This window comes from Narcine bancroftii, chromosome 11, assembly GCF_036971445.1.
Source record: "Narcine bancroftii isolate sNarBan1 chromosome 11, sNarBan1.hap1, whole genome shotgun sequence".
Taxonomy (NCBI): Eukaryota; Metazoa; Chordata; class Chondrichthyes; order Torpediniformes; family Narcinidae; genus Narcine; species Narcine bancroftii.
In genome coordinates, this window is record NC_091479.1 from 5,195,490 (window position 1) to 5,219,851 (window position 24,362).

At 43.4% G+C, this 24,362-nt stretch overlaps 1 protein-coding gene across 2 annotated transcripts in view; it reads left to right on the forward strand.

Moving 5' to 3' along the window:
• Positions 1–525: 525 nt before the first annotated feature.
• LOC138745375 (transient receptor potential cation channel subfamily M member 1-like) overlaps positions 526–24,362 on the forward strand; it is a 107,338-nt gene continuing 83,501 nt past the window's right edge. Inside the window, exons 1-6 of one of the 2 annotated variants that reach the window (XM_069902350.1) lie at positions 526–1,942; positions 7,385–7,464; positions 7,544–7,736; positions 12,047–12,260; positions 20,283–20,407; positions 22,923–23,094. In XM_069902350.1, the coding sequence (XP_069758451.1) occupies positions 1,862–1,942; positions 7,385–7,464; positions 7,544–7,736; positions 12,047–12,260; positions 20,283–20,407; positions 22,923–23,094 (865 nt within the window). In that variant the 5' untranslated portion in view covers positions 526–1,861. Of the gene's footprint in view, positions 1,943–7,384; positions 7,465–7,543; positions 7,737–12,046; positions 12,261–20,282; positions 20,408–22,922; positions 23,095–24,362 lie in introns of those variants that run through there. The other variant, XR_011346227.1, reaches the window with a different exon arrangement.

Genomic DNA, 24,362 nt, shown 5'->3' on the forward strand with positions numbered 1-24,362 from the left:
CACGATTGCAGCGGTTGCAGGGGAAAATTGGTGGGTTGGGGTTGGGTGTTGGGTTTTTCCTCCTTTGCCTTTTGTCAGTGAGGTAGGCTCTGCGGTCTTCTTCAAAGGAGGTTGCTGCCCGCCAAACTGTGAGGCGCCAAGATGCACGGTTTGAGGCGTTATCAGCCCACTGGCGGTGGTCAATGTGGCAGGCACCAAGAGATTTCTTTAGGCAATCCTTGTACCTTTTCTTTGGTGCACCTCTGTCACGGTGGCCAGTGGAGAGCTCGCCATATAACACGATCTTGGGAAGGCGATGGTCCTCCATTCTGGAGACGTGACCCATCCAGCGCAGCTGGATCTTCAGCAGCGTGGACTCGATGCTGTCGACCTCTGCCATCTCGAGTACTTCGACGTTAGGGATGTAAGCGCTCCAATGGATGTTGAGGATGGAGCGGACAACCGATACTTACTATTCTGACATATCTCTACAGATAAACACGTTTGAAACAAACAGTGCCCGCTACCCCTTGTTCACTGGCAGGCATGGCACCCTAATGGACTCAAAGATCATAGCGACTGCCACAGCTATCTCTTCCCTCATTTCGAACAGCAACCTGGCGTATATTGCGTCAAGCCCCAGGGACTTATCTTAGTATTTTTGACTTAATATTCTTAAGAAGGTCCAACACTTCATCTACCTTAATTTCAACACCGTCTTGCACACAAGCTTGTTCTATTCCGGCCTCACCCTGATCAAGGTCCTTTTCTCTTGTGAATACTGAAGCAAAGTATTCATTAAGGACGTCCCCAACCTCCTCCACCTCCAATCACATGTTGTTTCCTTTTAGTGGCCCCACCTTCATTTTCGTCATCCTTCCGTTCTTCACATATGCATAGAAAATCTTGGGGTTCTCCTTAATCCGACATACCAAGGCCTTCTCATGTCCCCTTCGAGCTCTCCTAAGTCCTTTTTTAAGATCCTTTCTAGCTACCATATACTTCTTATGGGCCCTTCCTGCCTCAACTTACACAATTAGTTGAAGCATTCAAAATCACGAAGTGCAGCATATTATTGAAAATTCATTTTCTGCATTCGCACTTGGACCTTCTTCCCTGATGATCTTGGGGCTGTCATTGACGAACATAGTGAAAGGTTTGACCAGGACATTGTGACCATGGAAAAATTGTATTGTCAAACTGGAATCCATCCACACTGGCTGATTATTGTTGGACACTGACATGAGAGTCGTCAGATGCTGAAAACAAATGAAATCCAGCAGCAAACATTTTTGGGTCAGTTGAACTAATGTAATGTGTCAACATCGTTATGCGATTAGACATGTCAAATTCAATCAAAGTTAATTGAATGTTTCTCCATCTTCCTATCTGAAATTACCTTTGTGTTCAGCTTGAAGTTGTTTATCATCATCCCCAATTTCTCAGGAAGCAAGTCTGTTGATAAAATTTGTTGTCCAGTGTAATCAATGTGGACTTTCCCTGCACCTTCAGACAACAAAAGCCTGTTTTGTGCCTCCTACATTTGCTCTTTTCCTGAGATGACAGTTATTTCCATCTGACTCCTGCACGATTATGAAATATCCTCCCTGCAAAGCAGATTTATCCTCAATCACATTTGTTAAATCCTTTCAGTGGATGTTTGAGGCAATGCATTAACCTGATTATTCTGGAGGAAAGTGGGACAATTCTGTTACTCTGTGAACCATTTTCTCACATCACACCAGCATAGCTAAATGTTGTCAACTCTTACTTTCCCTGCTGTACAGGGTGCTTCCGACCACACTAGCTGAAATCCAGAGCAATTCCCACCAGCCTGAAAGGCATCAACAAGCATGAAGAAGTGAATAGGCTGCTGAAGGAGATGTTAACCAGTTCTCTCAAACAAATGAGTGGCTCTTCAAAACGCACATCCATTAAACGTACTGTGTCTGGGTCGCAGAAGGTGAGTAAGAAAATGCTTCCAATGTTATAGTTTTTGAGGTGGATATTGGGTCTGATGGAAAATTTTCAGATTCTGCACGAGCTCACTATTCTTGAGGCCAGCTTTCTCACTCCATTTATAGGGACCTTAGGCTCATGGACTTGGGATCTGTCCTGCAGTGGAGCTCTGGGCCATTCCTCCTCTCCCCCCCCCCCCAACAAAATAATGTTATTTAAAAGACTATAAATAACAAAATAAAATTCAAGCAGAAAAATTGTTCTCGCTTTTGGAAGCCATTGTTTATGGATGCTGCATATCCTAATCTCAAAATGAGTCTTATTTGGGACAGTTGATCTGTTCTGGGATGCAGAATGCCAAACTGTTTGTGTAGTTTAGTTGTTTTAAAATATTTTATATGTAAAATAGCTTTTGACATTTATCCTACCAGTATTTAATAGTGCATAACATGATTGTCCTTCCTGGAACGTTCAGAATGACTGGAATCGGACTGTACAGATATGGCAACGTTTAGTGAATACTCATTTTGAATGTATAATAATGAAACCATTGTGGTCACAAATCTGGAGAACTTCTTGTCTTATGAATTGAGTGGTTTCCCAATCATATATTCTTGGGTCTGAGATGAAATCTGTTCCTTTACATTTACTCTTCTGCTCGCAGTGTAGCCTCTCATAAAAGCTGGCAGGATTATGGAATTTCCTTGCAGGGAAAAGTGTGGAACGAGCTGCCATCTGATGTAGTAAATGCAGGCTCACTCTGAAGTCTTATGAATAAATTGGATAGAATAGATGCGTGATGGGAGAGGTCTGGAGGGTCATGGACTGGGTGCAGGTCAATGGGACTAGCAGAATAATATTTCTAGGAGGGCCAAATGAGCTGCTTCTGTGCTCTAGTGTTATACGGTTCTATGGAAAGGCAACACCCTGGATCCAGTTGCCATTGGTAAGAATGGATACAGCAGCTTCATGATATCTCAAATGGGTTCCAGTGCCAGAGGTGAGAATGGGTTTGACTCTACTTGTCTTCCAATATTCAAAGGATCGTGAAAGTAAAATTATATATTAGACATTTAACATCTTGAGTAATGTCTCATTCATAAAATCAGAATCTTTTTGTACAGGAATGTCCATTCATCCCATTAATACCATTCCTGCCAAAAAGGGCTTTAGAAACAATAAAAGTGCAGATATTATTAAAATCTGAAGGAAATATTTCTGAAAGTAAGTGGGTTCAGAAGCATCTTAACAACAGAGTTAAGATTTCAAGTCAGTGATCTTTCACCCAAAATCATCAAACTCCTTTGTTTTTTCACCTTATTATTATTTTATTTTCAATGTTCTCATTGAATCTGTATTCAATGCTTTTCAACCAATGAATCCAAGTTACAGCAAATCATGTTTAGCATTGCTTTTGCCATAATTTTCCCAGGTTTTAGTTCACCAAACACCAAATGCATCTCCTCAGCACCTTCAGAGATTGTGCCCAGAAAGAGTTGGCACCTTCATGGGATTCAGTGTGGGTGAGTTGGACCAAAGGGCCTGTTCTGATTTGAAGATTCCATTGAGGAACTGTGGCAGAGAGACGAGAAATTCAAGAATCTGTCATCTGGCATGATTGCAAATTTAAGGGAAGGTAGTTGGTGCTTACATGATCTGTTTAAACTTGAAATCATTGAGAAGGTTATGAAGGTTTGTGAAAAGTGTGGTACTGCCTGTTGGACGATAGTGGTTGATAACAAGAGAAAATGTTCTCTGCCTGGGAACACTCACATTGTGCTGTTATTTGTCCAAGTCGTTTACAAGGGAAGTTCAAATATTATTGGAGATGCCATGTGGTGCACCATGAAAGGGAGCTGGGGTGCCAAGAGGAATAGGGGGAGATTTGGCACACAGTAATAATGGTCAAGCCAATGTGTGAAGATAAATTTGGCTTGAGGTGCAGCCCGTCAACATCATGACTTCATTGAGGCACTGAAGTCAGGAGAAACCATAACTGAGTTTATTTTCCGGTTCCGCGATACTTGGGAGTCTTCTGCCAGTATTGATGGTGTTCCCTCAGCAGGACGGACTCTCCGAAACTGCTTGGGTTCACAGGTTGCTCAGGTTACTTTAACATGGCACAGCAGGGATTCACTGAAGTGGTTTCCTCCCTTGTTAACAGAGGTTGCTTAACAAAAGATAATTTAGCCATTGATGACAGTTTAGCAGCAAGGCGGCTCTACAAGGCAGGGACAGTCCAGGCCAGGATGAGATCACGGATTAACCAGAGATGAGGGTAAAGATCAGTGTCGCCATTGTGGCCAACTTAATCAGGGAGAGTTGGAGTTGAAATGGAACCTCTGGGTACCAGTGCACGCTAGTAGCAAAACATGAGTGTGCGTGCACATGTGGTTGTGGCTCCTTTTTTATGTGCTCTCGCTCCCCCAATGTTAACACCTGACTACACCACTACTCTGTGTCATGAATGATGTGATTGAAAATCAAAAATAAAATATTTCCCAAAAAAAGAATGATGTGGTTCTGACAAACATGCTATAACCCGCACACGCGTTAATCTGGTAAGGCGGAGGGAGGAAGTGGTACGGCACATGCCAGACGTCATATTAGGTCATTGCACCCACCGCACAGCCTAGTCAATGACTCTGGTGATACGAATATGGAGCTGCCAATGGATAGCTGGCCCGTCCCCCACTGGTGACTCGTTCCCTGGTACCTCCTCCCCTTGTGACCCTGGAATAAAGGTTGACCTCCCTCTCCCTGTCCTCATTTGAGCACTTGGAATTGGGTCAGCTTCAAGTCTAAAGTAATATAAAGCCTATCGTTCCTCATTGTACGACTTTGGAGTTATTCAGAGAGCCTATCAATTTATTATATCTTAAATTTTCCACACGGGATGGAAGAACTGCTGTGACCTGAAAACTAGACCTTGACCCACAGACGCCTGGAGCCCCAGAGCTATACAAGCAGTGGATCAATTGCTTCACAGATTTCCTGGAAGCTTCTGAGGACCTCGTAGACTCTGATGAGAAGAAACTCAAGTTACTGTGAGCAACGGTTGGCTGCCGTGTGTACTTGGCGATCTCTGAACACGTACAAGGGCCTGAATGCTCCACTGTACTTTTATTTATTTTCTTGTCACCCACCTTACGACTTACTCTGCAGCCTCTACAACCTCTACAGACCACAGGTAAACAAAGTCTATTCATGGTACCTCCTGGCCTTGAGAAAGCAGTAACCCAGTGAGACTCTAGATGATTTTTTTTCTGAGCGAGAATGCAGGGGCAATATCCTTCCCCAGTATCGGTGGACCAGTATGTGGAAGAGCTGATCTGGGATGCCTGTGTGGACTGGGTGAGGTCCGATTACATCTGCCAGCAAATGCTAGAGGAAAACAGGCTGACGTTGCAGAGACCCCTCCAGTTTGCTAAGACTTTACATTCAGCCCAATGCTGAATCCATCGCTTCCGGCAACGGGCCCTCCATGTGCGGGTCGCGGGCACAGCCATTTTTGGACATGACATCACAGACTGTCTCCATATAGGGAGGCCCCGACCCCACCGCCACTGCCACAGCCAAGCACCCTAAGTGCTACTTCTGCAGCCAGCAGAAGCACCCTCGGCGATGCTGCCTGGCAAAAGAAGCCACCTGCTTGGGATGCGGAAAGAAAGGATACTACAAGAGTCTGTAAAGCCTTCCCTACCGAGCAGTGCCATGGGCACCCCTGGGGATCAGTCATTGAACCTGACTTCACTTCCTCCTGCAGTCACTTCTGGCCTGAAACGACTCGACCGCATGCGTGACCCAGGGGTTGCCACCTTACCCTCCTCCACTTCAGCGTTCACCATCTTGGATCAGGGCAGCCCTCACCCAATTACCCACTTGATGGTGGAGATTGAGGTAAATGGGAAACAAACTAATTGCTTGTTCAACAGTGGAAGCAGTGAAAGCTTCATCTACCCAGACACTGCTCACAAACTCTCTCTCCCCATCAGACCAACGAGCGGTATAATATCCATGGCCGCAAAGGACCCATCTGCCAAGATCCGTGGATATTGTATTATGTCATTCACGATGCATGGTAAACGTGATGACAGTTTCCATTTACTGTTAATGCCTCAGCTCTGCGCACCGATCCTTCTGGGGCTGGACTTCCAAAGCCAGTTCAGGAGTGTCATGATGGCATTCGGGGAGCCCCAACTACTTATCACTGTATACAACACCCAGTTCATTGAACCCCCCCCCCACCTGCAGCCTGCCCCTGCCTGCAGTCTTTCCACCCTCCGCATACCCTCACCATCACTGTTTGAGAATCTGACTAAGAGCAGACACTACAGTGTTGAGGACAGGGCATTCATAAAGTCCGAGGTGCAGCGACTCCTGGCAGAGGGGGTTATAGCACCCAGCTCCAACCTCTTGAGAGCCCAAGTCATGGTGGTCAGGGGCGGAAGTAAACCCCATATGGTGATCCACTGTAGCCAAATGATTAACCACTTTACGCAGCTGGATGCATACCCCCTTCTCCGGATCACTGACATAAGCCACTTTCAGGTGGCCACAATACCCGACTGTAAAGCAGCCTATTGTACTCCGATGCGGCTGTCGGGTGGCCACCTGAAAGTGGAGAACCTGACCAAGAGGTTTACCTACCTAACCCTTCTCCTGACGATGTAATATCCTGCTCTGAGAATCCCATGTTGCACCTGAAAGCAGCTCTGGGCAAAGCTGCTAGCAGCTTTCAGGTGCCTAGCAGCGGGAAGGCTGTTGACAGTCAGCTGGCGACCCGCTGACAGCCACCCTCCCCGCTGCCAACACTTACCATCCCCACTGCCGACACTTACCCTCCCCACTGCCGACACCTACCCTCCCCTCTGTTGACACCTACCCTCCCCGCTGCCAAAACCTACCCTCCCTGCTGCCGACACCTACCCTCCCTGCTGTCGAAACCTACCCTCCCTGCTGCCGACCCTACCCTCCCACCTGACAGTTCCCTGGCGTGGGACTACAGGGCTGGGGCGGCCGATGGGGGACTGCGGGTCTGGGGCAGCCAGCGGGGGACTGGGGCAGTCGGCGGGGGACTGCGGGGCTGGGGTGACCAGTGTGGGACTACAGGTTTCAACTGTCCATTGTGTTCGGCGCTGATGTTGGGGCTGAGGTGCCTGAACCTGGGCTGAACTGCAATATTTTAAAACCTAATTTTCAAACGATCCAGCGTCCAACTGCTGAAACATGTCGGAAATCTGTGACCTTGTTTTTCGTGCTGAAGCGAATCCGTGGAGGTTGACGTTTCCCTTCCACTGTCCCCTCCCAGTCCCATAGTCCCACGCTGGCCGCCCCTCTTCTACTGTCGGAGAATCCTGTCTGGATTTTCAAACTTCTGTATTCTTTTTATCCCATATAATGTCTGTGCCATCTGGATTGTAAAACTGATTATTCCTAACTGCAGGGTCACAAAGCTTGGATTGAAAAGAACTTTCAGAAGCGTGACTGTATTTATATCATCCCAAATGCCAAGGACCCCCACAGGTAATGTTGGAGATTGTACACAGGTTTCAAATCGAATCCATGCTACTTTTGGTGTGATTTGCTCTGATATCTTTTCCAGGTGCTGTTGTGGTCAGTTGGTCAGTCAGCATGTCATTAGGGCTAAACCTGTCCCATCCAGTGACACCACAGAGGAGGAGAAATCGCCGATTCAAGCAGAGAAATGGTCACCTAGCAAGCACACAGAGGCTGGGCCTACTGACGCATATGGAGTCATGGAGTTTCAGGGTGGTGGTTCCACCAACAAAGCCATGGTGAGGAAATCTAGATCAGGAGTATCATGGGTGTGGATACTGCTTCATGTTACAGGGGGATTGAGAATATACCTGTGCTGATGGGAAATAAAGGTGGCATTAAGGTATGGGAGGGGGATGTGGGAAGGGCAATAGAAGCGGGATTGCTGAAGGGCTGAGAGAAGGATAGAGCTGGTTGTGGGGATATTATAGGTGGGTGACAAGAAAATAAATAAAAGTACAGTGGAGCATTCAGGCCCCTGTACCTGTTCAGAGATCCCCAGATTTTGGTCATATTTTACCTCAGCACCTCTTTCCTGCCCTGATACATTTTCTCTTGATTCCCTCAGAATGAGAACACAGTGAGTGACTGAGCCTCAACTGTCCTTTTGGATAGAAAATTATAAAGATTTGCATCCTTTTTAATCATTCAAGGGATGTGGGCTTTGCAGGTTGAATTTGTCCCTAACTGCTGCTGGGAAGGAGGTTGTGTCCTGAATAAGTGCAGTTCCTGATGTCTGGATATATCCATGCACTGTCAGGAACCTCAATCCAGCAATTATAAAGGAATCCCATTATCCAGAATTCAAGCATTCAGAAGCCTCTTGCAACTTGCCAAAAGAATCGCGGAAAATAAATTGGAGAAAAATCCGAATGTTTAAAATTGGCACCAGTCAATCTCAAGGAACCAGCAAATGCACTTATTCAGCAACTAACAATCCGCATGGGTGCTGCATGCCATTAATTTTACTGTATTTCCAAGTCAGGGTGGTGTGTGGCTTGGAGAATTACTTTGTGGTGATGGTATTTCCAAGCTTTTGCTTCTCTTGATGTTTGGGGCAGTGGGTGAAGAAATGTCTCCATTTTCTTGAATGGTTGACCCCTGACCTATACTAATTATTTGAAATTTAATGTTATCCACTGCTTATTTGATTCTCTTTTTTGAAAAAAAAAACCTCTATTCCCAGAATTAATCTGCTGCTTTTTTGTATACGTCATAATAACTTTATCCCTCCTTTAATCAGGAGCCTGGAGCTGCACAAAATAGTCCAAATACAGGATCCTTATAATTAGAACAGGATATCAAGATTCCTTTATTGTCATGTAACAGTACAAAACATGTACTATGACACAAAATTGCTTTCTGCCCACTGTAAGGCAGAGTTACCAGTAGTGTTGTCTAGCACCCCTTACAGTATAAGAGAAAGATAAGGAAAATAGTCTCTTTGAAGTCACTGGATTTGCCTCCAACACTCCTGCAAAAGACCCCACTCAATCCATCAGCTATGTGAGCTCTAGATCCAATCAGAAAGCTTTCAGGAACCCTCTTGCCATCAGCATCCTCTCGAATTCTTGGTCCCCATGAGCCAGTCTCCAGCACCCTGCAGTCTTCACACTTCACCCAAATCACCTTGCAATAAAAGCCAATAAGTAGCTTCCTGATAGCTGATACATCTGCATGTTAACTTTAAACCCAGGTCCCCCTCATAAACAACACCCTTCAGTCTTTTTCGATCTATACCTGCTTTGCTTGCTGTTGTTTCTTTTGAAGTAATGACTTCAATTTTCTCACACATAAAATAAAACTACAAGACCATGAGAGTGGGATTAGGCCATTCGGCACATCGAGTCTGCCCCGCCATTCCATCATTGCTCATTTACTATCCTTTTCAACCCTATACTCCTGTCTTCTCCCCATGACCCTTGATACCAGTTTCTTAATTCTCCCCACAGGAATTCTGATCCATGACTCCTCTTTCCAAAGATTTGATTCCATTTTTTTTACCCACAGAGCCACCCCACCCCACCCTCATCCCCCGACGACATGCCTATCCTTCAAGTACACTGTATCCTTGGAGGTTTAGTTCCCAGCTGTGAACTTATTTCAGCCATGACTCAGTGGTGCCCACTACATCATACCTGCCAACTTTCAACAGCACGATAAGATCATCCACCTTATACTACGGGCATTCGCAGCAACTACAACATCATACACCTTATACTACGGGCCTTCACAGCTCGACAAGATCATACACCTTATACTACGGGCCTTCACAGCTCGACAAGATCATACACCTTATACTACGGGCCTTCACAGCAACTACAAGATCATCCACCTTATACTAAGGGCTTTCAGACCTTCAGTGCTGCAGTCATCATCATTTTCAATTTGTTTCCAAACTAGCATGAGTTACGTCTTACACTTGCAATATTTCCCTATTATCTGTCTATCCTTCTTCATCATTTCACTGCCTAGTGCCCTCACATTCTTGTTCCCTTTGTACCGACAGTAACCACACCAGCAGTGCGAGTAGAAGACAGCTGTAATAAACTACTATGTACACTGAGAGGTCTTGTCTCTCTGCAAGACAGACCTGGAAGGCGAGACTGTCGCTCTGGACTGCTTTACAGACAAGATCACTGGGATAACCCCTGGTGACCTAGTGGTGTAATTACATATCACCACACCCTTCCCCCTCCCAAACTAGTTTAAACCCTCCCCAACAATGCTAGAAAATCTGCCCACCATAATATTGGTCCCTCTCTAGTTCAGGTGTAACCTGTCCTTTTCGTACCGGTCATCTTCCCCAGAAGAGATCCCAATAATCCACGAATCTGAACCTCTATCCCCTGCAGCAACTTTTCAGCCATACATTCCTCTCCCATAACTTCCTATTCCTCCCCTCATTGGCACGTGACACAGGCAACAATCCAGAGGTTAAAACCCTTGAAGTCCTGCTTTTTAGCTTCCTTCCTAACTCCCTATTTTTATTCTTCAGGACCTCATCCCTTTTCCTATCAATGTCATTGTTGCTAACAAGAGCCATGACATCTGGCTGCTTACCAGATCCAGGCAATCAATGAGGTTCATGCTCCGCTTCAAATCTTACCTTAGTCTCCACCTCTTCTCACTGATGCCACTTGAGCCAAAGCCTCAACTCACCGCCCAAAATTTGGCCCACTCACACAATGGCCGCTGCCACAATAGCTGTTCCACTTACCTGCTCTAAGTACCCTGCTCTCGCACTCTCACTCCAACTCCTATTCGCTGGAAAAGAATATTCCCTCTGACCTGTCTTCACCAATTCATTGAACTGTTTTTATCCCTAACTCATTGACGACCTTAGACCATAATGCATGGATTTCTGCTTTATAGCCCACGCTGCCGCTTGGCTTTGTACAGTTTACAAATTTTGATATATTACACATCCCATCAACCAAATTATTTAATCCATTGTGACAGGCACAGATTCATGTGGCACCCCACCAGTCAGTCTATCAATCCAAAATTAATCCATTTATTCCTACTCTGTGCTCTTAGTCTGTGAACACATCCTCAATCAATGGTGGTGTCTTATTACCAACATCATAAGATCTAATTTTTAAAATAATTTAGACATACAGGTTATTTTGGCCCACAAGCCCATACTATCCAAATTATATCCAATTAACCTACACCCTTAGAATGTTTCAATAGGTGGAGGAAACCGGAGCCTCCCGGGGAAAACCCACGCAGACATGTGGGAGAACAGGTCTGTGCACTGGACATGGTGGAGATTCAGGAAGTGGAAGTGTCGGATCTTCTTAAAATCATCGAGATTGGAATATATAGGTGGGCACAACATCGAGCACCAAAGGGCCTGTACTGTGCTGTATTGTCTATGTTCTAATATTTAATTTTACTAATACAACACAATAGAAGCCTACTCTGTTCATTGAAAACCATGCCACCTAATTACACCATTTAATCTACCATCCCTGTACATTTTGGAGGGTGAGAGGAAATGAGCACCTGGATAAAACACACGCAGATCATGGGGAGAACATACAAACTCTTTTCACTCAGCACTGGATTGGAACCCGAGTTACTGGCACTGTAATTATGCTGCAGTAACTGTAATGCTAGTTTCAGATTTAACAAAATGACATAAGATTTCTTGATCTAATTATCACATACGATCATTGTTCCTGAAAAGCCCTTGAACTACCATGTGACCAATTAACCTTTCCTCATTTTTACAGCAGGTTTTTCAATGGACTGCAACATACTGATGTAGAAAACCACCTCATTGTACACTTTATAAGTTCATCCTCCATGGCTCTGCAGCCAACAGGAAAGTGTTTCAGCCATAGATATTGAGACTTTGCATGGAGATAGAACCCCACGATGGTTTTTCCATTACCCTTTATACACATTCCTTTAATTTTCTGATTTGTTTTATTTTACCAAAGCCATTTAAGGGTTTATGGGTAGTTCCCAGAAGTAAATTGTGATAAATGATCTACTTGTACAATGGTCTTTGAGTTTGTCTACTGCTCTGACATTACAGTATATCCGTGTATCATACGACACAAAGCCAGACCTCCTGCTCCGCCTCATGTCCACAGAATGGGAACTCGAGCTTCCAAAGCTACTCATCTCTGTTCATGGTGGGCTTCAGAACTTTGACTTACAGCATAAGCTGAAACAGGTGTTTGGGAAGGGGCTGATTAAGGCAGCAATGACCACAGGAGCTTGGATATTCACAGCCGGAGTCAGCACAGGTAAGCAACCAGAATATTGTGGCAGCCTACAACCAGTTTGCCTGCAGACCTTCACAATCATCTGCACCTCAATAGAGACCAAATAGCATCAGGAATCTGAGTTGGGAACCTGGGAACTGGAGCCTGAAGATTTGGGCCTATAGTATTCTGAACAGGGTCAATGAATGTGGCACAAATCAGTACAAAGAAATATAATTTAATGGTCATCGCAGAACCGTAGAGATGATTGTGAATTAAATATCCAAAGGTGTGAGGTTAAGATTAGGATAGGCTAATGAAGTGAGCTAACACCCTAAATTAAGGATGAGATTAAGAAGATGTTGAACGATAAACAATAGAAAAACCAAGATGCAGAATGTTGAATCACTCTGGGTTGAGATAAGGAATATTAAGAGGGAAAAGAAAATCACTGCTGGGCGTAGTCTATTGGCCACTAAATAATAACATTACGCTAGCACAGGCCAAAAATGAAGAAATATCTGAAGCATGTAAGAATGTTGTTACGGGGACTTAACTTGCACATAAATTTGGCAAATTTAATTGGTCAAGGAAGTCATTGACTGTATCTGCAGTGGTTTTCTTGAACAACAAATTACTGAACTGACAAGGGAATGTGTTATCTTGGATTTGGTCCATTGCAATGAGACTAGTAAAATTAATGATCTTGTAGTTAGGGATCCTCACAAACAGAATGATCGCAGAATGATTGGGAAAACTTAAAAAAAGAAATAAATTATAGATTATGAAAGTAAGCTCATGTCACACTCTAGTGCCCTTAGCACATCACTCCCTACAAGCAGGCAACGCCCCATTACAAGCAAGCAGCCTGTGGAGACCTTGTCTTGGTGTTATTACCACAGGTGTTGTGGGGTAACTGCCTGCAAGTGCCTTCCACCCTGCCCGTTTGTGGGAAAAGTCCAGGCCAACTGCCAGTAAGGGCTGCGGTGGTTGGCAAGAAACCTGAAAGTCTATTGTGTGCATGGGACCAGTTATCCCAGCGAAAATTTCTGGTGGACACACGTTCAGAAGTTAATGTATTTCCACCCACCAGTTTTGACACATGCCATCCTACCCCAGACCTGCAATTTTAAGCAGTTAACAGTTCCAACATTTTGACTTTTGGCACCAGGAAGATGAATGTAAAGTTCGAGAATCATCTCGAAACTTGGCGATTTATTATAGCCCATCACGGAGATGGGCGTGTGCAGAGCCGTTGTCGTGCCCGCGCTCCTGTTCGGCTCCGAATCGTGGGTCCTCTGCCGGCACCGCCTGCGGCTCCTGGGGCGCTTCCACCAGCGTTGTCTCCGCTCCATCCTCAACATCCATTGGAGCGCTCACACCCCTAACGTCGAGGTACTCGAGATGGCAGAGGTCGACAGCATCGAGTCCACGCTGCTGAAGATCCAGCTGCGCTGGATGGGTCACGTCTTCCCAAGATCCTGTTATATGGCGAGCTCTCCACTGGCCACCGTGACAGAGGTGCACCAAAGAAAAGGTACAAGGACTGCCTAAAGAAATCTCTTGGTGCCTGCCACATTGACCACCGCCAGTGGGCTGATAACGCCTCAAACCGTGCATCTTGGCGCCTCACAGTTTGGCGGGCAGCAGCCTCCTTTGAAGAAGACCGCAGAGCCCACCTCACTGACAAAAGGCAAAGGAGGAAAAACCCAACACCCAACCCCAACCAACCAATTTTCCCTTGCAACCGCTGCAATCGTGTCTGCCTGTCCCGCATCGGACTGGTCAGCCACAAACGAGCCTGCAGCTGACGTGGACTTTTTACCCCCTCCATAAATCTTCGTCCGCGAAGCCAAGCCAAAGAAAAAAAAGTATCCCGACCTTTGCTTGGTGCAGATTTTCTTCGGGCTCATTCGTTCCTCGTTGATTTAAAAGGGTGTCGGTTAATAGATGAAACTACTTTTCAGACTATTCCTCTGGCAGACACCTATACCCCTGCTCTGTGCCTTCAAACATTAGGTAAACCAGTAGATGAATTGTCCAAGCTGTTGGAAGATTTCCCTGAAATTACTACTCTTCAATTTTCTGCCTCCACTGAAAAGCACAGTGTTTCTCATCACATTTGTACTAAGGCCCCTCCTATCCATGCTAAAGAACGCCGCTTTAGCTAAGGAAGAGTTTGCCAAGATGGAGGAACTAGGCATAATTCGTAGGTCTGACAGTCCCTGGCATATCCATTACATATGGTTCCAAAACCAATTGAGGGTTGGCGACCTTATAAGAGATTACAGATGGCTTAATGACACCACCAGCCTGGATAGTTATCCAATACCTCATATTCAGGATTTCATGGCTAATTTGCATGACCCAAAGATCTCCAAAATAGACTTGTTGCGCGCCTATCACCAAGTACCAGTAGAGCCAGAAGACATTCCAAAAACAGCAATAATTACCCCATTTGGGTTGTTCCAATTTTTACAAATACCATTCGGTTTAAAGAATTCCGCTCAATCATTTCAATGGGTGATGGATACTTTAGCACATGGTAAATGTCTTCATTTACCTCGATGACATTTTAGTGGCCAGTGGAGCTAGGAAGAATATTTGGAACATCTTCGTACATTCATTTTTGTCTTCAAAAGTTTGGACTGACCATCAATTCGGATAAATGCCTCTTTTGACAAGAAATTATTAATTTCTTTGGGCATAGGATTACTCAGGAAGGTGTGACTCCGCTGCCATCCAAAGTTGAGGCCATTACTAAGTGATCAAGACCTGCTACAGTTAAAAGCCTGCAGAAATTCTTGGGATTGGTAAATTTTTACCATCAGTTTCTTCTAGGAGCAGCTCATATCATGAAGCCTCTTTTCGATTTACTGTCCGGAAATGCCAGAAAACAATGATTGGACTGAAGAGGGAAATAATGCTTTCTTGAAGATGAAAGATTTGCTGACTCATGCCACGATGCTCAGCTGCCCAGTTTTAAATGCAGCCACCACCCTTTCTGTATGACCGTAGGAGGTTCACTTCATCAATATGTCAGCAGGCAATGGGAACCATTAGCATTCTTCAGCTGCCATCAATCATGAGAAGAAATACAGTGTTTTTGACAAGTAGCTTTTGGCAATTTTCTTGTCTATTCAGCACTTCTGTTATTTTTTTGGTGGGCTAGATTTTCCATGTACACTGACCACAAACCCTTAATATTTGCATTTTCCAAGGTTGCAGAGCTCTGGTCAGCTCGACAACAATGGCAATTACATTCATTTCAGAATTCACCACAAAAATACTACATATTTCGGGAAAAGACAATGGAGTAGCTGATTCACTTTCCCGTTCTGCTCCACTCGAGGTTTTATCTGTAGATCAAGATATTGACTATAGAGCTTTGACCGTGGCATAAGAATATGACCATGAAATGAATGCTTATCGGATTCAATTCACAAACCTACAATTGAAAGATGTCCAGTTTGCAGTTATGGCAAACTACTCCTCTGTGATATATCGACGGGACACCCATGCCCAGAAGTTCTGGCATCATGGAAACGTGGAGTATTAGACTCTCTGCATGATCTCTCACATCCATCGATTAGATCAACCGTTTGTATGGTTTCAGACAGGTTCATGTGACTCGGTCTTTAAAAAGACATTACACAAATGGCGATGTCCTGCATTGCCTGCCAGAGAGCAAAAGTTCAGCAGCATATTAAGGCACCACTGTAGTCCTTCCCAGCAGTTACTCAGCATTTTGCTCATGTCCATGTGGACACTGTTGGTCTGCTTTCTGTATCAAGAGAATACCATTATCTTTTTACAGTAATATACAGGTTTATGTGGTGGCCCGAGGTTGTGCCTGTAGTAGATACTACTGCTGACACTTGTGCTCGGGTGTTCCTCAGTTCCTGGGTGTCTCGTTTTGGTTTACCAGCGCATGTTACTTCATATAGAGGACCACAATTGACTTCCTCATTGTGGATGCCTTGTCTTGTTTACTCAGTACAACATTTCATCATATGAATGCCTATCATCCCCAGGCCTATGGAATGGTGGAAAGATTTCATCGACATATCAAGTTAGTCTTGATGGCTTGGTTAGAGGGCCCAAACTGGGCTGATGAGCTGCCCATGGTACTACTGACCATTAGAACAACTCCAAAGGAGGATCTCCAAACTTCATCTGTGGAGCTTGTGTACGGCACACCGTTGGTGATTCCAGGGGAGTTCGTCCCCAACCATTCCAGTGATAATCCTAAGGAACTGTTGATCAGGCAAAGGGAGACCGTAGGAAAATTGACCTCTATACCACCATCAACACATGGAGAACACTCTTGTGGCTGAAGATCTCAAAAACTGCGAATATGTCTTTGTCCGAAGGGGAACACTTGGTCAACCTTTAAAGATGTCCTACAAAGGACCTTATAGGATACTCAAACAAACTATGTTCACCTGTATTTTGGACATTGGAGGGAAGCCACAGTCTTTCACTATTGACAGGCTTAAACCAGCTCATGTGGATGTCTTCCCCACTGCAGCAGCCAATAGACTGTCACAAAGGTCAACAACCGAAAAGACAGACAAACCTTTCTGGAGGGCAAAGGGGACTGTGTCGTGGCGCTATGGCGGAACTACAACTCCCAGGAGGCATCGAACTGGCATCAGTGCATGACGATGTCAGTGTGTGTCGAGTGCGTGATTCTAGCTTTTAAAATGTTGCACAGGTGATGAAGAGAAAATCCATTTGATTCACTCTAGAAATGCCTTGTGTGGTTATTTCCTCATGTCCACTGTGATTCCAGTGGCCACACTAGCATAAAATATACTGACAGCAAAGTCATAAAAATTACATAAAAAAGGGTGGCAAAACTGAATGACTATTTTGTATCAACCTTCATGGTGGATTTTTATCAAACATTGAATTACCACAATTACAATTGGAGGATCAAAATAAATTGCTAAAACCCCTTACAATAGCAGAAATACAGAATACATTAATGACACTACCAAATGATAAAACACCAGATGAAGATGGATTCCCTACAGAGTTTTATAAGGTATTTAGTAATCTATTAATTCCGCCCCTTTTAGAGGTAATGAAACAAGTGGAAGAGACCCAAAATTTTCCTGACTCATGTAAAATGGTAATAATTACAGTAATTCCAAAAATGGGAAAAGATCCGCTGTTCATGGCATTATATAGACCAATCTTTGCTAAATACAGATAGTAAACTAATTGCAAAATTACTACTGAATAGATTGACAGACTGTGTACCAAAATTAGTGAAACTAGATCAGACAGGATTTGTTAAAAATAGAATTGCATCAGATAATGTCTGTAAATTTATTAATTTAATCCATTCATTGCAAATAAATAAAACGCCAACTGTGGCATTTACTTTAGATGCAGGGAAAGCTTTCGACAGGGTGGAATGGAATTATCTATTTAAAGTACTACAGAAAATTATTAATTGGATTAGAGCATTGTATAATGGACCTTTGGCAAAAGTAGTAACAAATGGGTACATTTCAGACCACTTTAAATTGAGTAGGGCAACTAGGGAAGTGATGCCAATGAATGAAGTTGATTATACAAAATGTAAAAAGGAATCCTATTTTAAATGGCAATCACAGGCTATACATTACCTTGGTATCAGGATAGATAATAATTTAAATCATTTGTATAAATTAAACAATCAACCATTAATAAGAAAAATACAGGAAGATTTAGAGACATGGAAAGATTTACCATTAACTTTAATAGGGAGAATAAACTTCATCAAGATGAATATATTTCCACTGATACAATATTTGTTCCAAATGCTACCGATTCCCTTGACAGGGGAATTTTTTAAGAGACTGAATAAATTAATAAGAACGTTTTTATGGAAGGGCAAAATTTTGGAAAAATTAACATGGAGGTTTAAACAAGGATTGCAGTTACCAAATTTCAAAAATTATTACAGGGCAGCAGAGTTAAGATATCTATTAGAATTTTACCAGATGGGAGAAAAACCGGACTGGCTCAAGATAGAATTATATAAATTAGGAGAAAAGGCCCCAGAACATTTACTCTATAGATGGGATGAGAAACTGGTGCAACACAACAATTCACCAGTACTATTTCAATTACTAAAAACATAGAAGAGAATACATCTGGATTGAAAAATGATAAATTATCAAATGCCAAAAATGTTATTGATGCAAAACCCATTAATTCCTTTTACAATAGACTATTTATTTTTTTAAGGAATGGGCTAGAAAAGGAATTAAAAGAATAAAAGATTGCTTTTTGGGAAATAATGTATTAACATTTGAACAATTAAAAAACTTACAGAATATCGCATGATACAGTGTTTTCATACTGTCAGTTGAAAACTTATTAAAAGAAAAATTGGGAATTAGTCTAAGATTACCTGAGAGTAGCTGCTATGAATACTTAATTACAGATACCGCGATAGTAAAAAAAATTATAACAAACATGTATAACAAATTACAATACAAAGAAAATGATGAAACAATTTATAAACCCAAACAAGGTTGGGAAAAAGATTTAAATATACAAATAAAAAACAAAACGTGGGAGGAACTATGCACAGGAACCATGAATAATACAATAAATACTCAGTTTCGTATGATACAATACAACTGGCTACATAGACTATATGTTACACATCAAAAGTTAAAAGAGGAACTCAATAATATCAGAGAGATGCTTCTGTTGTAAACAAGAAATTGGAACAACATTACACATAATTTGGACACGTACAAAAGTGAAAACCTTTTGGGAGGATTTAAACTTAATATTAAATAGAATTTCAAAGAATAAGATACCAAAAGATCCAGAATCTTTCTGTTAAACAATATAAAAGACAAAGAATTAGGCCTAAAATTAGACAGAGCTCAAAAAAGATTTACTATGATTGCACTAGAGCAGCAGCAAAGAAGTGCATAATGAGAACGTGAAAAACGGAGGCAACCTTCAAAATACAACAGTGGTACATAGGAATGAACAAGTGTATTGCATTAGAAAAAACTACCTACCATCTAAAAGACAAGCATACTTTATTTGAACAAATTTAGGGACCATACATAGAATAAATTGGAAACCGTCAATTTCAAACCTCCATCCCTTAAAGTGATAAGATCCAAGCATGACAATACATAAATATGGAATGTTGGACGACAAGATTTCTTTTTCTTTTGTGTTCTTTTATTGTTTACTTTACATTCTGTGGGGTAGGAAGGGGGGAAATGAAAATGTCACTGTGTATATTTTAATGATGAATATTTGTATATATTGTTATTGATATGTTTATGGGGAAGTAATAAATAAAAAAATATAAAAAAAGAAGGATGTCAGCAAAAAGCACTTAATTATAGACCAGTTGGATGTCTGTTGATGGAAACATGCTTTATGCTGTCATGAAGAAAGAAATAATGAGGTAGCTAGATTAGCCATGATCAATCAAGGCTCAACAGGCCAGATAGTCTACTCCTGCTCCTAGTGTTCTTATATTCAGTTCCTAGGAGTCCAGTGCCCAGTGGTTGGATTCTTTATGGTTTAAATGGATAAAATAACATGATAAATTTGTTATCTCTCATCTTGATACTCCTGAATCCTTACACATTCTAATGATATGGTATTGTATGTACTGGCCAGGACAGGCACGAGCTAACCTGCCCTCCTAATGACATCCTCTCCTATACTCCTCCCTGGACTCCTCCCCGGTGACCCAGGCCTTAAAGGTCGAGTCACCTCTTCCTTTCCTCCACTTCCCTAGCTTGCACCCGGACCATCAGTCTTGTGTGTAATAAAGCCTATCGTTCCCCTCAGTCTTTGTCTCTGTGATTATTGGGACAACTGGTAGTACCCAACACACATATACCCATTTTCTATCTTGTGCCTTTATAATCCTCTCTCCTTCCACACTCTCTCCGTACTCATGCGCAATCTACCTCCACTCCCCTTTACTTCCCTACTCCATTCTCCTTCTTTCCCCTCCCTTACCTGCTCTCCTTCCCCTAACTTACTCAAGAACTGGAGTAACACATTATTATTAATTTTCAGGTGTCATCCGTCATGTGGGAGATGCGTTGAAAGATCATTCATCCAAATCCCGGGGAAGGATCTGTGCAATTGGATTTGCTCCTTGGGGAATTGTGGAAAACAGGATGGATTTAATTGGGAAAGATGTAGGTTTACAGAACATTAATCAGTGAAGTGGAACATTTTCACAAAACTTGACAAAGATCAGAAATGTCCTCCTTGTCAATGCATTGAGACCCACTTTCCTCTTCTGTTTGATATAGATACCCCATTCTCCTCTCCCATTACATTCCATGCACCCTGCCTTCTTCTGTTGGATGAACAGTTGCTTTTTGATCTGTTCTTGTTTAACAGGATGAGAAAGATATTCTCATTGGCTTGTTTGCATTTCACATGGGTCAAGAGTGAAGTTAAAATGAATGAATTGCACTGTTAGTTTTGCAAGGTGCTGTCTGCTTTTTATATCTGTTTAAGAACTTTCCTACCCAATTGATGACAGGTTGTGAGATAATCTGGTTGGTCTTCAAAAGGTGCTTTCTCTTATAAACTGGGCTCCTCAAAACTGGTGTCTTCTCTTCCCCCTCGGGAACTCTGATCGCATTTGGTCTCTTATGAATTCATAGAGCATAGAACAGTACAGCACAGTACAGGCCCTTCTGCCCTCAATGTTGTGCTGACCCATATATTCCTTCTTTTTTTAAAAAATGCTAAAACCTCACTACCCCATAACCCTCTATTTTTCTTTCATCTATTTGTCTTTCAAAGGTTCTCTTAAATGCCCCCAATGTTTCAGCCTCCACCACTATCACTGGCAAAGCATCCCAGGCACCCACAACTCTCTGTGAAAAAAACATACCCCTGATGTCTCCCCGAAACTTCCCTCCCTTAACTTGGTACTTATGTCCTCTGGTGTTTGCTGATCTTTCTCTGGGAAACAGGTGCTGGCTCACCATCCTATCTATGCCTCTCATAATCTTGTAAACTTTTATCAAGTTTGCCCTCATTCTTCTACGCTCTAAGGAGAAAAGTCGCAGCTCTGCTAACTTTATCTCATAAGACTTGTTTCCCAATCCAGGCAACAACCTACTTAATCTCCTCAGCACCCTCTCCATAGCTTCCACATCCTTCCTATAACGGGGTGACCAGAACTGAGGACAAAGATTTGTAGAGTTGCCTCATGCCCTCTCCATTCAATCCCTATATTAATGAATTCCAACATCGTATCCTATCCTATCAACACCTGTGCGGCGACTTTGAGGGATGTATGGATTTGCACCCCAAGGTCTCTCTGTTCATCCACACTCACAAGTAACTGACCATTTACCCTGTACCCAGCCTCCTGGTTTGTCCTTCCAAAATGCATCACCTTACACTTGTGTGGATTGAAATTCATCAGCCACTTTTCTGCCCAAATCTGCATCCTGTCTATATTCTTTTGTAACCTTCAAGAACCTTGAGCGCCATCCACAACTTTTCCAACCTTGGTGTCATCCACAAATTTACTGACCCATCCTTCCACTTCTTTGTCCAGGTCATTTATAAAAATCACAAAGAGCAGGGGTCCCAGAACAGATTCCTGTGGAACTCCACAAGTCACTGACCTCCAAGCAAAGAACTTTTCTTCCTCTACTACTTTCTGCTTTCTTCTCCAATATAATCTTCATCCCCTCTTCCTGCTCACCATTGCCCTGTGAATCCCCAGCACAGTCCCTCCAACACTGTGATGCTGGGGTACAGAATGTGAGTGTGAATTAGGAGACATCCTCTGGAGAATTCCCTGTTTGCTTTGTATTGTTGAAAAGACCACCTCTGCAGTCAGGGGTGGGAGGGTGTGTTAAAACTGATCCAGGAACAGGGGAATAAATGGTATTGTTGAGAAAACAAAATCAAACCAGGAGTTGACTGCCAGGCCCCACAAGGCTACCTCACAATTCCAGGATGATCATGACCTTGGCTCCTCTCATGTGTCACTATTATCGTAACCCTGCAAATCTTTGGTGTATTTTCTTGACCTAGCGTTGACACCTCCAGCCCAGACAGTGATACAACTATCCAAAATGCTCTCCACGGTACACCTGTAGAAATCTCCGAGAGTGGTGACCTACCAAATCTCCTCAAACTCTTGGCAAGGTATTACTATTGGCAAGCCTTCTTCATGATTCCATCAAAATGAAGACTGTGGGGGAGAACTGTTGGGGGAGAATGACTGACTGATTTGTCTTTCCTGGCAATCTGATAGAATCAACCACACTTTGTAAGTTTCCTGAGTGTAGGCCAACTGAGGAAATGAGATTCTGCATGGCTCACCAGGGGGGGCCTCTTCTGCTGTCCAATGTGATTTCCTTCTGGATTTAGTGGAATTTTGTTCACCAGAGAGAATTAATTGTTAGCAGAGAACCCTCGAGTGAGGCATGGGAGACTGGTCGCTGAGATCTGGGAGGTCTCTGAGTCAGGCTTCAGCCACTGAGAGTAGAGGTGTCATGGGAAGCATGTATCAAAGGGTCAGGGAGAGACCAAGGGATCAATGAGATGAGGAAGCACGAGAAATCGGGTCATGGGATCATATAGAGGTCAGAAGTTGACTGGCAGATCAAGGATCACTGAAACAGGACCAAAGTTTGCAGTTCAAAATTTGGCTCCTGATGTTTCTTTCTGTTTCAGGTCACCAGACCTTATCAAACAATGTCGAACCCACTGAGCAAACTGACCGTGCTGAGCAACACGCACTCGCACTTCATCCTGGCCGATAATGGCACCTTAGCCAAGTACGGAGCTGAGGTCAGGCTCCGGCGACAGCTGGAGAAACACATTTCCATGCAAAAAATCAACACACGTAAGGATGTTTCCATTACAAGGCTGGGCTAGGGAGGGTAGGGCAGGGCTGGATAGGGCTGAGCTGGACGGAGTTAGGCTGGACAGGGTAGTTCAGGGCTGGATTGAGCTGGGCAGGGTTGGGCTGGACAGGGTAGTGCAGGGCTGAATAGGGCTGAGCTGGACAGTGTAGCGGAGGGCTGGATAGGGCTGACCTGGGTAAGGCAGGGCTGGATAGGGCAGGTTTGAATAGGGCTAGATAGGACAGGGCTGGCAGGTTACAGGCAGGTTACAATATGGCTGGGCAGGGCAGCGATGTGCAGGGTAGGTCTGAGTTGAGCAGGGTAAAGCTGGGTTGGGCGAGGCAGGGCGACATTGGAGCTGACTTTTCCAGCACTCTGTGACGTGTGAGTTTCCCTTTCTCATCCTGTGCCTGGGAATATAATGAGGCAGGGAGGAAAAAGGATCACTCAGCTGTCATCAGCTCAACATCCTTTTGAGCCTTGGCGTTACGTAGTTGATTTTTTCACCCCAGGGCCCAGGTTGGACCATACTAGAAGGCTTTAATCCTGGTGCTCATAATTTTATTGGATCATCAAGCTGTGATTATCATGTTTTATTTCGAACATGTATTTTATTTGTAACTTATTTTGTAAATACAATGTGACCATCTTCTACATTTCTCATACCAATCAAAGTGTTCGTTCACAAAACATCAACACCACTCCTGTTTCAGGGACTTTCACACAGATCCAGCTCCTGTGTCCATTTGTAACAGGCTCGAAGCAGGATCCCTTGCCTTTGAGGCATTAAACAAATTTCAGTGTGTATGTCCCTCATGATTGTACTCCTGCAGGCAGGAATGTGCCTGTTGACAGCATTCCCTTTTGCAGTCCCATTCTGGTGTTTAGAAAGGGAATCATTATGAAGTTGGAGCAGTTTGTTGGGTGTGGTAAAGCTTTGGGAAATGGAATAAATTTCAACTTGTGCCTGATGCCCACCACCACATCCCAAAGTCAGGAGCATGTGCATTTGCAACATAGAATGTCAAAAACATAACTATAAATGTGTTGGGTACAGAGTAAATCTCCCTCTATGCTGTCCTACCACATACTCTCAAGACCAAGGACAGCCTTGATTAGACACTGAGTAAAGTTCACTCGACACTCCCACTGCACACATCTCAGACCCCACATTGAAGCTTGTATACTGGGATTGTTTAGGATAAATTATCTTAGATTCAGTAAGTCAGGAATGATGAAAGTGTAGAATGGGATCCCTCTCGACAGT